Here is a 17815-nt window from a genome sequence, read left to right on the forward strand (position 1 = left end):
CCTTGTTTACTTTAAGGGTTTCCTCTTTCCTGTTGAAATTGTCCAGGTGTTTGTGGATTTCAATGGCTTCCCTGTGCATCCTGACATGGTAGTTGTTGGCATGGTCCAGAATTTCAGTGTTTTCAAACAGTATTCCCAAGTCACACAGTATATTTGTACCCAACTCCTTTCCAAGCAAGCATTCTCTGAAGATGACAGCCACAGATGCTGGCGAAACGTCAGGAATAAAATCTTCTAGAACATGGCTACATAGCCCAAAAAAACCACAAAAAACTAAGTAGATAAATTCTACAAATAACAAACAATTAAATTCATTTTAATCATGTTTATTTTACCCCACAGACTCAACTTTAAGCCTGCCCATCTCTCTAAATCTTGTGCAATATCTTTTAGTAGCTTGTTTATATTAATATTATTCATATGAATAGAATTCGGGCAATATCTAGCCTTAAATACTCTAGAATCCATCTTGATACCACTAGCAGTATTTCTGCCTTAGACCAGTTAACTGAATACCCATATGTTACCAAAAGTATTAATCCACAACATAAAAACAGGGATTGGCTGCTGGGGCTTTGAAATTAACAACAAAAGATCATATGTGAAAAAAAATGTTTTCAATTTTAAATTTAAAGATTAAAAAACAAACAAGCTTCATGTATATACCGCTTCATATCGCCTAAGCAGTGTCTAAGCGGTTTACAACTGTAAGCTAATTTGCCCCCAACAGTCTGGGTACTCATTTTAGCCACCTCGGAAGGATGCAAGCCTGAGTCGAGCTTGAGCCCTTTTGCTGGTCTTGAACTCGCAACTTTATGGCTTTGAGTGAGTGGCTGCAGTACAGGCATTTAACCACTGCGCCACCAGGGCTTAAGGATAGGTTTCTGCACCACAAAACAGATGAGCAATTCAATATGTTTCAGAAAATGTTTCACTGAAAATTAATATGGCCATTTGAAATGAAACAACCATGTAAGTTAAGCCTAACATCAGTAAACAAAATCATTTTGAATCTTCAAGAGACCACTTGAAAGTTTCTTTCCCAAGGTGACCTTTTATTTCACCAGCTTCCTTCCCCCCTCCCTCTTATTCTTTCTGTTTTGATGGCCAAGCATAGATGGTCAATGTTTTGAACATGCTGTTGGTACATTTTAAGCAAACTGATCTCCCCTTTTCTTTCTGTTTTGTTGTTCAAACATGTCTGGAAGGGATTCTGGATGAAGCTGCTGTTTATCTTACCTGCTGTAGGCAGGGCACACAAAGCTTCAGTAGGATTGGCTAGAGCAGAACCCTATTCTTTCCCAGTTCTTTATTGCATTTATTACTGCAGACATGTTGCTACAACCTGATCTGAAGTCTGTCTCTCTACGCTTCTTTTACTATCTTCCCAATGCTGATGCTGCTAAAAAAATCTACCTAGATAGATCAGGATATAAAGGGGGCTGGGCAGGTGTAAAAAGATTTTGTAAAAAGGAGCTTCTTTGACAGCAGATTTGTTAATGGAGGTGTGCTTGTATATAAAGAAGAACAATACTATGAATCCCTTACAGATACACAGATAGGATGATTAGGGAGAGATCAGAGTTCCCATTAAAAATGTTTTTAAGAGATATGTGCACACATTCAAATTAAAATATTTTGCATTCATTCTATCAAACGTTGTTGTTGTATGCCTTTAAGTTATTTCCAACTTATGGTGATGCTAAGGAAAACCTATCATGGGGATTTCTGGGACTGAGAGTGTGTGGGTTTCCATGGCCAAGCAGGGAATTGACCCTCAGTCTCCAGAGTTGTAGTACTTCACTCAAATCACTACATCACCTTGGCTCTCTCTATGAAACACACATGAATGTTATTAATACCCTCAGACCTAGGAATGATGACTGGAAGTAAGAAAAGTGAAGTAGTTCCATGTAAGTGTATAAATATAACTACATGTCCATGCATTACCTGAAAATTGTGATAGTTCTAAGTAAAAAGAACTTTTGTATGTCTCAAATACACTGTTCCAAGACCTGTCATCATTACTGGAATCCTGTGTCCAATCATTGCACTATTTATTGCACTATTTGCCATATTCTTCTTATGAATTCTTTTTATTCCAGTTTAACATTTCTAACTGTTTTATTTGTTTTGAAAAGCAGAGAACAAGTACCTGCACAAACATGGAACTAAGATCAAATTAAAGAAACAATGTCCTGTAAGCTCCATTCAAGGGTATAGTGATGACTCTGCTTCCCTGACAAATACGTTCACAATGTGACACAGACATTATGGGAAGAAATAAATGCTGGACATCTTATGTCTCTCAACACAAGCAGGAGAGATAGAAAGGTACTGTTTCCATTACATTGTAATTTGTCATCCTCCACGCGCAGGATTGTAAATTTACAGGGGAAGACAAGACAATCCCGGAGCAATCTTAAAACATCTCAGTCATTCAGTCTTTTCCCTTGACCTGACTTATCACTTATCTTCACAGCTCAGAGTGTGTTCTTCAGACAGCTCTGTCTTTAATTTTTTACGAGATGGTTCTGCCTGAAGAAGCAGCATGCAACGCTCCAGGGATTGGCCAATTTCATCAATTGTCCATTTGTCCTCAGAAAGAGCATGCTCTTCCAGCGTAAATGGCCCCTGTTTGGTCCGGGTCAGCTCCCGTACGGTGGCACAGGAAGACAGCTCTACAGCATTAAAAGAAAGGAAACAAAAACACAGACCTGAAAAGGCACATCAACATTTCACAGGATTTGAAACAGCATGTCAATGCAAAAGATAAGTAATATCCTTAAATGTGTCTTACACTCAACATGGTGGCACACAATGACTTGGAGCCTGTCCTAGACATGCCCAGAGCAGAACCGGTTGAATGAATAGAACTTAGCACCCTTGAGACTAACTGAAAGAAAGAAGCTGGTAGCATGAGCTTCCATAGACTTGAGTCAATTTCCTCAGATGCATGGAGAGAAGTAGAGTGTCCAGGGACAGACTTATATAAGCATGCTGGGCATGAAAATGGCAATAAAAATGGAAAACTTTGTGGATATGGAGATGAGGTGCATTTTGCATTTCTATTGCCATTCTCACACACAGCCTGCTTGTGTAAGTCTGTCCCTGGACCCTCCATTCCACCCCATGCATCTGAGGAAGTAGACTTAAGTCTACAAAAGCTCATGCTACCAGCTTCTTTCTTTCAGTTAGGTGCTAAAAGATCTCTTCGCATACTGATTTTCCAGATTAGCATAGCTATGTCTTTGAATGGAATTTAATTTAGTCATCACTAACCTGCATCATTGCTGTCAAAGGGTCTATTCTAAGCACAACTAAATCTGAACCCAAGCCATTATTTTAAAGACACATACATTTCTGCTCAAAGGTAAGTTCAGTATACTGACTCAAAATCATGGAAGTCCCTGATTTGTCCTTCTTTTGCCATGAATGCATTAGTGTGCATGAGGAAAACATTGTTCTCAATGCAGTTTCCCTATTCTATCCTTTCTGTAACAAGGGGGTCTAATACTGATCTACATTGCATGGTTGCTTGTAAAGAAAGAACAGATATATGTAGCTTTCGAATGCTGTTGGATTGCAACCGTCTTAGCCAGCATAATCAATTGTGAGAAAATATGAGAGATAATATCCAAAAATATCTGGAAAGCTACCTGTTGTCCACAATTGCAGTATTACAACAAAATAATACATATGGAACATTTTGAACCCACCCTCATGCAAATGAAGCATAAGAAAAAAGCACTCATCCTCTTGCTATGGTGCACACTTTATTACAGGGGTGGCTAAAGAGCAGCCTGCAAAATGGTCTCCATCCCTTCTTCTACATCATAATTAACCAAAGCCACTGTTGTTGTTCTGTACTTTAAAGTTGTTTCTGATTTACAATGACTTTACGGTGAAATTATCACAAGATTTTCTTGGCTAGATTTGTTCGGAGTGGGTTTGCTTTTGCCCCCCTCCAAGGCTAAGTGAGGGGCTGAACATACAGCCCTGAAGGGGCAACATACAGTTGCCCCTTCTGTAGCCGGCTCAGGGCTGCGCCAACTTAACACCATGGCTCCAATCCAGCCTCTAGAGGGCACCATAGCTGCCTCTGCGTAGCTGTATTGCATCCCTTCGCTGCTACATCATCTGGATGCAGCGCCAGAGGTGCATCATGATGCTTTGTACTGTCTGGAGCGGTGTGTGGCGTCAGGACATACTGGGGGGTGGACTCGGGCTTGTGTTGTCAAGACGCTGCACCCTGACTCTGCCCCCAGGTCAGCCTTTCAGGCCGGTCTATATAGCTCCTGTGTGGCTTGCCGAAATATATTTCCATGTCTGAACAGGGATTTGACTCCTGGTCTCCCAAAGTCCTAGTCCATACTTCTGGACCAGGAGTTATTCCTGAATACAGTCTAGCATCCTTTAGGTATAAATCAGATGAAAATCTACGAAGTCAAAACCTTTGCCAGTCCCATATGATATTTTGGCCAATTTGAGGCAAAAACATCTCAATTACCCACAAGTGTTTTAGGACAAGGCTAATTTAAGAGCAAACCACAACCTATAGACAGTTGTGCATAGCTTTTCCCCAATCTCTTTTAAAAATAAACAGCACCCACAGAAAGCCTTCTGCCTCTTACCCAATTGCCACAGACGTGAGTTACTATTGACATTATTCAAGATTTAATCAACATGAAAGAACATGTGTTAGCCTCCCCCACCTCTGCTATTTTTTTTTACTGTGTGAAAAAGCAATGGTTCTGGATTGCTTTGATGTATTCATGCAGAGTCTCCATGAGAGAGAACTCAGATTTTCCATGATTCTGGTTCACACGGAGAATCTCCATGTATGGAAAGGGCTCTCTTCTTCAGAGCTGTCACTTTTCATGCACTCAACATCTTGATGGGGGAAGGTAGAGCTAAGCTAACAGACTCTTTCCCTTGGTTGTGTAGTAAGACCTTTTTTGAACACCTGAATAGGGCTAACTCAGGTATTGTCCAAAGAGAGTCCGGAATCAACACCAGTTCTCAGCGCACAGCTACTGGAATACAGCTGTGCAGGAAAAAATCTCAAGTAGCTTAGAGGTTAAAATGGTTGACCTAGGTAGGCAATGTGTCTGCCTTACAGTGATCATTCAAAGACATGGCCATGTTAGTCTAGAAAATAAGTATGCAAAGGGATTTTGTAGCACCTTTGAGACTAACTGAAAGAAAGAAGCGGGTTGCCTGAGCCTTCATAGACCTGAGTTTACCTCCTCAGCTGCATGAGGACACAAACTTCTACGAACACTCAAGCTACCAGCTTCTTTCCTTCAGTTAGTCTCAAAGGAGCTACAAGATCCCTTTGTATATTTACAGTGATCATGCTGGATGAAGTACAATCATATAAAATTCCTTAAAAAAACATTAATTATGTCAGAAAGTGAATTAAATTATGTGGTTGCAAAAAGGGGCCAAAATCTAGATTGAGTAATTACATTATGTTTGAGATTGGGCTTTATAAATGCTGGGATCAACAAACTGGTTAAATCTATTGTTAATCTCAACAAGAGTATGCACACTGAAATGAATGGGACTTACATAAGCAGTGGTGACAAACAAGCCTCATTCATTTCAGCGGGTCTACTCTAGTTGAGACTTAATACTGGATTTAACCATGAATCATCACCATAAACTTTATAGAAAAGAAGCATCTATCTGTCAGGGGTGCTTTGATGTGGATTCCTGCCTGGCATGGAGTTGATAGTCCTTGATTCTATGATTCTGTGTAGGTTTGCCCTTTCTTATCTGATTGGCTTGCAGGAAAAAGACAGTTCTTATTCTATCCTCCTATTATTGAGGATGATTCACCACGTTAGTACTGCCCCCACAGGATTCCTTTTATGGCCGGTTCACTCAAGTTTATTACCAGTAAGTGCTACTAAGTGCATTAAAGCCACAACCACAGGAAAAAGTGCAAGAGCCTTAACCCATACAATTGGCAGCCAGAGATGCTGAATGCCAAAGTTGCCCTCTATCAACAGGAGCATACACTCCCAGAATAATGTGCTTTGTCTATGTGCCTACCTCTCCCAATGTCGTTGACCAAGCTTCTGACATAAAAGCCACCTCCACATTCAACATCTGGAACGTTAACAGCGACACGGTAAATTGCCAGTGAAGTACAAAAATCTATTTTACATAGAAATGTAAAAGTGCACTATGCAAACAAGAGAGTGATTAAAATATTTATGGGTTGTAATATAAATTATTCATCCTGATAACATATGTGCGGGTGAGATTGTGAAGCCAGTGAAGAGAAAAAAGCAAACAGAAATAGAATGCACCACTTCGTCTATCATTCACCTTATAACTACTAGCTTCAGGATATCAGTAAGTAGTTCAAGCCCTTTGTTTAAAGCAGAAAGGAAAAAGATGCCACATGAGGTCATAATATTTGTCTACTGGTGATGGGGGAAAAAACAAGAGTTGTTTTAACGTGCTGGCAAAAACAAACCATGAATGTTATAAACCACTGAGTGAACTTAAGAAGTCTGTGCCCAGCATACATAACCAAGCAAGGGGTCAAGACATTTTAAAATTGACATCTCATTTGCCACCCTGCCCACTGTAAACTGTTGCAAATCATCCAAGCAATGAAATTACACAGTCTACTGAAAGACAATTTGTACATTCAGCCTGCCAAACCAAAGTGCAAGATACATGGCAAGCTTTACAAACTAGTGTTTATGCTACATTTACAATGTAAAGTTGTTTACTTTTGATTGATGACAATGAACTCCACCCCAGCCTATACATAAGATAAGCCACCAAAACACCCTTTTTACATAGGTTGAAAAACAGATTATTTTGCCAGAATCCCTGTTGCTTCCAAGGCTGGAGAGACTTTACATGTGGTCTTGTTACTTGTTCTATTTTAACAAGATATGGAGAATTCAGGTATATTGTCATAAATATTCTCAAATGATCTTCAACCACTAGCTACCCTAGATGAGGTAGATGGGAGCTGTAGGACCCAAACAGATAGATGACCAAAGGATTCCCACCCTGATCTACAATGCAGCCTCTTGTTTCTCCTATGGCCATAAGATTGCAGCTTGTGATGGGTCTACATGGATCTCCAAGCCCCAGGACTTTTGCAGTACTTCATACTTGAGCTCTGAGAAACAGAACTTCATTTAGCAATAGCAATACATGACTGACTCTAGTTTGCTCTAAGTTGCATAAAGGTTTTTCATATTTCATTGATGCCAAGAGTTACCATGGTCTAGTGGTGAGAGTCTCCACTGAGCCATGACATTCACTGGATGACCTTGAGCTAGCCATTCTCTCTCAGCTTGACCACTCTTATAGGGCTGTGGTGAAGATAATGTAGGGAGGAGAAAAGCTGTGTATTCTGCCTTGAGCTCAATGGAAAAAAGCATGATATGATTTCTTTAAATTAAATAATTCAAGTGAAGTGACATCAGGGTTAGAATCATAGAGTTGGAAGGGATCCCATGGGTCATTGTCCAGCCTCTTTCTGAGGACATCCACAGACAGAGACCTCACCACCTCTCTATGCAACTGAGAGCTGCTCTCACCACCAAGAAGCTCCTTCTAATATTCAGTGGTAATCTACTCTCCCATATCTTCAAAGCATTAGACCTAGTTCTACCCTCTGAGACAGCAGAGAACAGGCCAGTACCCTCCTCTTTGTGTCAAGTATTTAAAGAGTGCAATGACATCACCCTACAATCTTCTCTTTACCAAGCTGAACATGCCCAGCTCCTTCAATCTCTTCTCACATGATTTATTCTTTTATCATTCTCGTTGCCCTTCTCTAAACTTGCTCTATATCCTTAAAATGAGGCACTCAGAACTGTACTAAGAACTCCAAATGAAGCATGATCAGTGCAGAATATAGGGAGACTATTACTTCCATCAACTTGGAAACTATGTTTCTATTAATGCAATAACTTCAGATTGGGCTGCTGGGGGAATTGAAAAAGAGGATCATCAATAAGCAACCCAACAATTTTGTTCCAACTTCAAGTGGGCTCTCAGGCCTTTTCGATAACCTCAGCTTCGTCTTTCTTCCTCCTCCCTTCAACTGGGTGGGCTGGCCTCAACTCTGATGAAACTGACCCACAAGTAAGTTGACCCAGGTTTTTATGGGTAATTTTTGACTAAAATTTCTTGACCTGTAGTCAAGTGTATATGGTAGATGGATTTCTGCAATTTTGCATGGAGGAAGAAGTTTTTAGGCTCTGTGCCTCTCCTAAAGCTGGGATGATAAACTAGTCTTGCATGCCAGCTCCCTGACCTCTGTTCCAAATGGATATCAGGCGTGTATCCATGTCCCTGATGTGAAAAGCTTCCTAGGTGCAGGGTTCTGAGGGATCTGCCTTTGCCTTTTCCTAACTGGCATAGACAGACTTCCTTATAAGGGGGAAGGCAGGGAGGAAAGGAACAGAGCCATGCACATGGAACTCATGGCACTCCAGTGAGCTTTCCTGGCACCAGCTCAAGAGCTTTGCTCCCTCCTCACTTTACACATTCAAACAATTGTACACATGCATCTGGGAGGCTTTGCCTGCCTTGTGCTTTTCCCCATCAAGGTGTGGGAGACCAGGTTAGTAAAGCTTCCCACACTTATCTGACCAGAGATAATAATAGGGATTATTCCCTACACCATGGTGTTCCCCAACTGGAGAAGGCATGGCAGGGCAGGGCAAGGCAAACTACGGCTGTTATTTTCACTCTTCCTCTATGATCCAATTTGAGAAAACGTCAATGAAGTGTAATAAGGACACCCCCTGCAGAAAACCCCCTGGACCCTTTGTGGACTGGACAGGGGCTGCCTGCAGTTGCATTAGGGCCATGGTGCAGAGGTTAAATTCCCATTTTAATGCATATCAATGGAAAGTATTGTTTTCTACAAGTATGAAGACAAGATGAACTGATACCAGATCAGAGGAAAAATGGAAGTAACTGATCAAGCAAGCAAGACAACTATTCCATGCTTTTGATCCTTACCAAGCGTGAACAAGGGTGGCTTGAAGTTTCTTAGGGTGAGATTGTAGACCACAACTGGCCTGGCAGGCTTTGTTTCTACAAATTCTCCTTTCTTAACGAGAGTTGACAGTCTCTGTCCATCTTTCTTCAAGGCAGAATAGCTGATTGAAAAGAGCACACATGAGGATACTAGTAATTTCATGAGAAAACCAACTTAAGATGATCTGAAAGTAATTCATGTGCCTTAATTTTTGCACTTGTGTTGCTTCTGAATATATTTAGTAAAATAATGAGAGCTACCTGAACTAATCAAAGACAAATCCTGATACTGTAGGTAGAGAATAATAATATACATAAATACTATGTTACTATGGCTGAATTAATACTGTTACTATGGCTGAATTTATAGCTTGGGAAAGCAGGAAAGTGTCATGAACTGCCCTGGGCCAGACTTAGAGGCACAGTCAGAGGACTCAGATTCTGAAGACATAGAGGAGGCTGAGACAGGGGCAGTCTCAAAGGAGGCTCAAAAAGCCGCAGAGGGAAAAACAGACACTATGGACTCTAGGCTGCAGGTGCTAGGGCCTGTGGAGTGAAGACAAGTCAAGGAGTCTTTGAGGCGTTCTTCCAAGCTAGAAGCCAGGAGGAGAGCTAAAAGATTTCAGCTGAGATAAGCAGAGACCTTTTAAAAGATCTCCAGCTGCAGATATTCTTTACAGCTGACAACCAGTCTTGCAACCTTGTTGTTCCTGTGTTCCTTGCTCTTTGGTTCATGACTCTGGTTATCTGACCCCTGGACTTGCCTTGTGACTATGCTCTTGCCTCAGCCCTTTGCTGTGACTGACTGACTGGTATTGTGTGACCTTTGGATTGGACTCTGAACTATTCCTCTATATACTCCCTTGCTGTGCTGCCCTCAGTAGAAGTAAGCACAGAAAGAACTGTGCATGAGACACTATATTTTTTCCTTTTTATCTTCAATTACAAGGATTAGAGTTGTTCCTTCTAGACTAGAGGGTTAGTTTCAGGTACTAATTCTGAGCTATTAAAATAAGAGTACTGCACACGTCACAGTGCTTTTTGCTATGTCAGACCCCAGGGCACTGTAATGCTCTCCCTTCTAATGTTATCATTTCAGCCTTCAGTGCCACTCCCATCAATAGATTTCTGATATCTTTGTTCAGATATGCTAACCAAATAACAGTGAGAAAAGAGATATCAAGCAAAGCCTCACACCTCTACCTGATATCCTCAAGCCTCAACTAAAGCTACCATATCCCTCTCTACTTCCCTAGAAGGGTGTGACCCATTGTGATGGAGAGTCATAATGAAACTGGTAATAATGGCAAGCAAGCAAGATCTGCATCATTCCCTTGTCAAGCACACTTTGCACTCTTTGGCAATGCAAAGAATGGGTTATCAGTGTATAAGATGGTGTCACTCTAACTTCCATTCAGGAAGGAATGCCACCTTCATTCAGAACAGTCTGCTTTTGGTATATCTATGTCTTACAAACAGCAACATTGTCCAACGAATGTCATAGATATTCACGACAATATAAACATTTGCTTCAATGATGATCAACAAGCATCTTGAAATGCAGTCCAAAATAGCCAACAAGGGCCATTTGCATGTACCATTCAAGTCAATGTCACTCTTGGCGCTAAGTCTGTCAAGTCAATTCATTCATTTTCAAGCTGCCTTGTCCTGCCAGCTTTCTGCCATATGGAGGTCATTTTTTACTGCCAGCAGAATTAACTTTTGCAAGCGAGTTTTCCAACAAGATACAGTAGTTGGTTATTAAATCAGAATACTTACAGTGGGGGAATCTGCATGATGTTCCCTGTGAACTTCTGCAGGACATTCTCAAGATCGTCTTTTGTTATCTGATCTGTCAGAAAGGAGAAAGCATTCACATGTGTACTTCAGTATTGGTCTGTCATACAGCAACTCTAAATATTTCACAGCGGTGTAAAGAAACAACCAGTAGTACTATTGTGGATTTTATATTAAAGCCAAACAAACAAACAAACAAACAAACAAACAAACAAACAAAAAACCTCTTCAAGACATACTCTGATAAGAGTATAAGGATAGATGAGTGAGAATTAAAATGTAGGCTGTAGTTTTTGTTGCTTATTGTCTCAAGATCTGTGCAGTTTGTAGTTGAGATATTATAGCAGTTTGCAACTACTGCAATATACCAAGAGTTGTAAGAGATTAGCAGAAGTCAATCTGGAACATTTCAGATAGTGTCAGGGCTAGTCATCATCTCTAGTTCAGTCCTGAAAAAGCCAGGCAGTTTTTCCAGAAGTTAAGTAGGACTCAACAGTATGGATGTATATATTCTTCTCTTGTCCTTTTGTTTACACCATCTCATAGTCAGTCATTCATAAATCATTCTTGATAATCATGAAAAAGTGGAGGTGGGGGGAAATCTGTCGGCCTAAATCTCAGCTGTAAAAATGATTGAGCAAGTTCAGATGCCACAGTGACTATAGGGAGAGCAGGAAATTGAAGTGCCTTGTGTTTTCTGTTTCCAAGTTTCCTTACATTCTCATAAAAGAAATGCACAAGGGGCAAATGTAGAAATATTGTGTGTGTGAAAGTCATGTTTCAAATAGGATGGAGAAATAGACACTTCCATTTTCTCCATCACCAGTGATTTACTGCCACATCCAATGCACTAAAGTCCAATGCTAGGCAGGAAGCACAAGATGATAGTCACAGCACTGTATTAGGACTGGGCAGCTAAAAAGGCCACTATGATCCTAGGCTGCATCAACAGGAGTGTAGTGTCTAGACTGAGGAAAGTAATAGTACCACTCTATTCTGCTTTGGTCAGACTTCATCTGGAATACAGTGTATATAGTTCTGGGCACCAGAATTCAAAAAGCATATTGAGAAGCTGGAATGTATCCAGAGGAGGGCAACCAAAATGGTGAAAAACCTGGAAACCATGCCCTATAAGGAGTGGTTTAGGAAGCTCACTTTGTTTACTCCTGGGCAGGAGATGAAATGATAGCTATGTTTAGATATATGAAGGGAGGTCATATTGAAGATGGAGCAAGCTCGCTTTCTGCTGCTACGGAGAATAGGACATGGAACAATGGATTCAAAGTTCATGAAAAGAGTTAGAATTCAAAGATATAACCAGGTTAGTCTGTAGAATCAGTATGTAGAGAGATCTTGTAGCACCTTTGAGACTAACTGAAAGAAAGTAGTTGGCAGCATGAGCTTTCGTAGACTTCAGTCTACTTCCTGCATCTGAGGAAGTAGACTGAAGTCTACAAAAGCTTGTGCTGCCAACTACTTTCTTTCAGTTAGTCTCAAAGATGCTACATGATCTCTCTATATACATGAAAAGAGATTACACCTAAACATTAAGAAGAACCTCCTAATAGTAAGAGCTGTTTGAGAGTGGAACACACTCCCTCAGAGAGTGGTAGAGTATCTATCTTTGGAGGTTTTTAAACAAAGGCTGGATGGCCATCTGATAAGAGTGCTTGGATTGTCTCTTTCCACATGGCAGAAGGGGGTTGGGCTGGATGACCCTTGTGGTCTCCTCTATGAAGATCCCTGGGTTCAAATCCACTTCAGTTATGATCCTTACTCAGTAACCTGAGCCATGAACTTATCAGGCTAACCTGTTTCCCCAGATAGTTTTGGGAATCGTGTCCACTGCACATGTTTGCTCCTTGACAGAGAGCTATGACACAACTGCCATAAACAAATACATAGGAGAATCAGTGGTATCTAATCTTCACAGGATTGTCTTTAGAGTGTGTGTGTGTATGTGTGTAAATGAAAATGAAAAACCCTTAGAAATGTATTTTGATTTTAAATTGTTAGTACATACTAGACTTTATCATACCAAAGGGAGAAAAAGAAATATAACATCATAAAGATAAAGCTTTCAGTATTAGGATTTGTCTGCTCCTTGATTTCTGCTCCAATTTGAATGCTTTTTTAATATAAAATATGTAAGATTATAAAAAATCTCCCTTTATCAAATTGTAATGTATGCTATTGCCAGTCAATCTAAGCGCCTCCTTAAATATGTGCAATGTAGAAGGGGCAATTATATTTGTTACGAAATCCTCATGAACAAAAGATTTTCCCTCTTATGAAAAATGCTGAAGAGAAGCATTCTGTAACACACTGGAATTCTAGAACTATCTACGTCTACATTTTTCATGCATTATAATACTTTCTACATACAACATCTATCCCAGTATACCAAATCTTGCCTTTGTAACTTGCCTTTGTAACCAATTCAGAGGCAACTCAAATGAATTACAAACATACGGAGTTCAGTTTCTGTCAAACTGAAGGGGGAAAAGCATCAGTTTCTGGCTGGTGCTTTGAGTTTGGTTGAATTAAACCAAGTGTTTGTTATACAGATTACATTATCACATCACACCCAGTTGCTTTTCAGCACTGACAAATAAAAGTAAGCAGTTGCAAGTCTGATGCTCTGATTCTCCTTGTCCCCCATGGCTGGAAACGTCTACTTCCACTTATGATTCAGCATAATTTTATGGGTTGTTCAGACATAGAATTATAATTAATCGTCATTGTTGTTTGTTTAAACTGGGGAAAGAAATGACATACAGGACCTACGGATCCACATGCAATTGCCAAAGCCTTTTCTTATCACTCTCAGGTCCACAAAACCACACTGTCAAACCTCAGTGGTAAATCTTAGCAGCCTATTTTAATGGCAAACCAAGAGCTCTCTTTTGAAAAAAAAAGCATAAAATGTTCATATTAAGGGGGTATCTGCCACTGATATTCCATGACAAATCACACACATACACATGATGCCTCAGGGGTGCTGGGATTCACATCATTTGTAACAAAACTAAGGCTTGGCATGACACATGAACTGAATCCAAACCAAAAGGCACAATACAGGAAGACTTTTAAATAATATGAAGGAATTCAGAGGTTGTCTCTTATAAAACAAGTTAGATTGGGGGCTGAAGCTATAATTCTCTCAATAATTAATCTGAACATTCCCTCTGTTCACTTTTCCTCTTTCTCCAGGGAATCCCAGTAGATTTCGCTGAACGAACAAACTAACAAACCAAGGGCATGGCTTTTGTGTTATGTGTTAATCCCTGCTCTTTATTTCTTCTCAGTACATGCAGCTCTTTCTTCCTGAACAGATGGCTCTTGCGATACAGATAAGAGGGTTATTCCCTGAAAAGAAAACATTTCATCTCTTATGCTGTATCAGAAGGAAACAACTTTAATATCTCACTTTATACAAACGGAACATTTAGAACCATGATGGCAGATGCTGCCACTGTGCTCAGCAGCCATCTAAATGAAGTGTCATTAACAATAATCCTGTAGCAGTTCATAAATCAGTTCAGGCTGCAGGAAGAGAGTAATATATACTAGAATAAGGAGAGTGGGGGAGAGGGTGGGCCAACTCTCTGCTGCAATATACAGTGGTGCCTCGGGTTACGAAAATAATTCGTTCCGCGGCCGCTTTCGTAACCCGAAAAGCCTTCGTAAGCCGAAAACCCATAGGCGCTAATGGGGAAAAAAGCCGCGGCTCCGCCGCGGCTCCATTTAAAATAGCGCCGGAGTTTTTTCGTAACCCGAAAAAACTTTCGTAACCCGAAACAATAAATCCCTATGGGATTTTTTCGTATCCTGAAAAATTCGTAACCTGGGTATTTCGTATCCCGAGGTACCACTGTATTCCTTGTTTTGTTTCTAAGACTAGACTCATATTTATTTGCAGTATTATTTCCCCATCCACCCAATAATACAGACCTCTAGACGGCTCACAAACATAAAATGCACAAGAAGCTGAATTACCACTCTTTCACTTCTGCTATACAGTGAGGCTTGAGGCCTCTTGGCTGCTGAGAAATAAGGCAACATCTAAGAATCTAGCAAGTTACATTTGAACTGGGACAGGGAGAATTATACTAGCCATACTTACTTTTACACAACGTATGAACTGACATTAAGGCCACACATTTATGAAGTCTATGTGTATGCCTTCAGAAAACATTATATACACAACCTAGCATCTGAAGGGCTTTTAACATAAAGATGTGACAACACTGTGTCACCAAAACTGTATCATTATGCCCACTATGAAATTACAGGCTAATTTCTGGCAGAAATTGGAGCTTGGTTTTCAGTGCTGTTACAATCAAAAGAAAATCTCCTCCTCCAAAACTGTTTCCATTGTTAGAAGTACAATATTAGACATACTAAAACAGGGATGTGTTGGTTTAGTGGTTAAGATGCCAATAAACGATCAGGAAGTTTGGCAGTTCGAGGCTCAAGTGCTGCATGATGGGGTGAACTCCTGTCACTAGTCCCAGCTTCTCCAACCTAGCTATACGAAAACATGCAAATGCAAGTAGATAAATAGATACCACTCCGGTGGGAAGGTAACAGCCATGACCACCAGTTGTCTTTGCACAAGGCTGGCTCCTTGGTCACAGAGATGAGCACCATTCCCTACAGTTGGTCATGACTAGACATTCATGTCAAGGGACTACATTTACCTTTATGTCTAACAACAGAAGACTAGTTTTGTCTTCTGGTTTCAATCCTGAGCTTCTGGCCTAGTATGCCACACTGTTCTGAACTGAAAAGTCTAAATTCTGTATTGTGTGATGAGGTACAGATTGCAGCCAAGGGGTGGGGGACATGATATATATCTGTGTAGCAAGATGATGACACAGAGAATATTAACACTCTAAAAAATATAAAATCAACTACAGCTGAAGCTATTTTACCAGCCAAACAACTTACTATACAACTGCAAGTAATACTCAACTTAAAAAAATAACTGCTACAAAAGGTTTTCTTTCTATTTTAAATTTTCTATTAAAATTGCTTTTCTATGCCTTATATTTGCATATACACATCCACAGAGAAGCATTATGTTTATGCCTATGTGTACAGTAGTTACAAAGATGAGCCAGAGATCTGAAACAGCTGTTATCAAAGACTGATAAATTGAATTATAGTGACCCTTATTGTCCACATGCCTTTGAAAACCTTCAACTGGAAGGCAAGAATATTTCTGCAAGAACTAGCATCAAGAAAGTCAATCTAACAGTATGAAATTCATTTTCCTTTAAGAAAAAGCAAATAATTGGGAGAATAAGAAAAGCAGACCTTTCAGTATCACCTTGTGCTATTTCTGCCTGCAATAGTTTGTTTTTCAGTATTGTTAGAGAGCTCTGTGAATCTAAAATGTAGGTTATTTGTTTACAGTTCAAAAAGCAAGGAGCTAATCAAAGAGTGTGGGGCTCGGGATTATATTCAGTAAGGGTTTTTAAAAGTATTTTCTATTATTCTTCAGTTTTATAATTTTATGTATAACTCTTAGTAATTTTAACAAAAATAGTTTAGCTATCTTAAATAAAATACAGTTGGCCCTTATACACTGATTTTTTTATACATGGATTCAAGCATACACGGTTTGAAAATGTTCAAAAAAAGTATAAATTTCAAATATCAAACCTTGATTTTCCATTTTTTATAAGGGACACCACTTTGTTTTGTCATTATATTGAATGGGACTTGAGCATACACGGATTTTGTTATACACAGGGGATCTTGGAACCAAACCCCAGCGTATACCAAGGGTCCACTGTAGTTTGTAGCAGAACTACTTACTATATTGAACCAGAGAGGTCTCTTGTGTTTACACAAGAAGATTCAGTGGAGAGAATACCCCCAATAAAGTTATCAAATGCTGATCATGCAAGCCATGAGTTAGAATCATCGAGTTGGAAGAGATCGCAAGGGTCATCCAGTCCAACCCCCTGCCATGCAGGAAATCTAAATCAAAGCATCCTTGACAGATGGCCATCCAGCCTCTGTTTAAAGACCTCCAAGGAAGGAGACTCCAGTACACTCCGAGGGAGTTTGTTCCACTGTCGAACAGCCCTTAGTGTCAGGAAGTTCCTCCTAATGTTGAGGTGGAATCTCTTTTCCTGGAGCTTGCATCCATTGCTCTGGGTCCTAGTCTCTGGAGCAGCAGAAAACAAGCTAGCTTCCTCCTCAATATGACATCCCTTCAAATATTTAAACAGGACTATCATATCACCTCTTAACCTTTCTATTCTCCAGGCTAAACATCCCCAGCTCCCTAAGTCATTCCTCATAGGGCATGGTTTCCAGGCCCTTCACCATTTTAGTCACCCTCCTTTGGACACGCTCCAGTTTCTCAACATCGTTTTTAAATTGTGGTGTCCAGAACTGGACACACACAAATGAGTCCATGAGAGCTGTGTGAGATGGGTAGCATAACTGCATCTATCACTCCTATCTTTCAGAGCAAAGTCCTTTAGGGCTTAACACTGGCAAACCACAAGTTTTTATATCTTATAAGACTTTATGACCAGATGTAGTTGAGAAATGGTAGATTTATTTTCAGTAGGTGACAGGAATAGGGTCTTTTCTACTAGGACTTGTTTTGTCATTAAACCTAAGTAATAGGGGGGAAAATAGGAGAGTGAAACCCTTTGCTTTCACAGCTGACTAAGCCACCATTTCCTTTTTTATTTCATTTTATTTATTTATTTATTTATTTATTTTACAATACAATATTCTTATAATTTCCATTATGTTTGTCTCTGAGTATTCAAATATCATACATAAATTTCAGCTGAGATAAATAAACAGAATTATACGCTACCATCCAAGATTTTGCTTGAATAGCAATATCAAAGGAAATGAACCTCATCATCTCCCCTCTTCTCCCCATCTTTGCACTAAGTACTTGTAATTGGCTTTCTCTAAGAAAATAATAAAAATAAATAGATACAGTTTTATA

The 17815-nt window shown here is 39.9% G+C and overlaps 1 protein-coding gene across 3 annotated transcripts in view; it reads right to left on the reverse strand.

Moving 5' to 3' along the window:
* Positions 1 to 753: 753 nt before the first annotated feature.
* The window catches only part of TRUB1 (TruB pseudouridine synthase family member 1), a 41798-nt gene continuing 24736 nt past the window's right edge, over positions 754 to 17815 (reverse strand). For 2 of the 3 annotated variants that reach the window (XM_042460423.1, XM_042460421.1), the window contains 4 exons: positions 10810 to 10882; positions 9013 to 9152; positions 6061 to 6117; positions 754 to 2681 (listed from right to left, as the gene is read on the reverse strand). In XM_042460423.1, the coding sequence (XP_042316357.1) occupies positions 2467 to 2681; positions 6061 to 6117; positions 9013 to 9152; positions 10810 to 10882 (485 nt within the window). In that variant the 3' untranslated portion in view covers positions 754 to 2466. The remainder of the gene's footprint in view (positions 2682 to 6060; positions 6118 to 9012; positions 9153 to 10809; positions 10883 to 17815) is intronic. The other variant, XM_042460422.1, reaches the window with a different exon arrangement.

This window comes from Sceloporus undulatus, chromosome 3 (assembly GCF_019175285.1).
Source record: "Sceloporus undulatus isolate JIND9_A2432 ecotype Alabama chromosome 3, SceUnd_v1.1, whole genome shotgun sequence".
NCBI classification, from domain to species: domain Eukaryota; kingdom Metazoa; phylum Chordata; class Lepidosauria; order Squamata; family Phrynosomatidae; genus Sceloporus; species Sceloporus undulatus.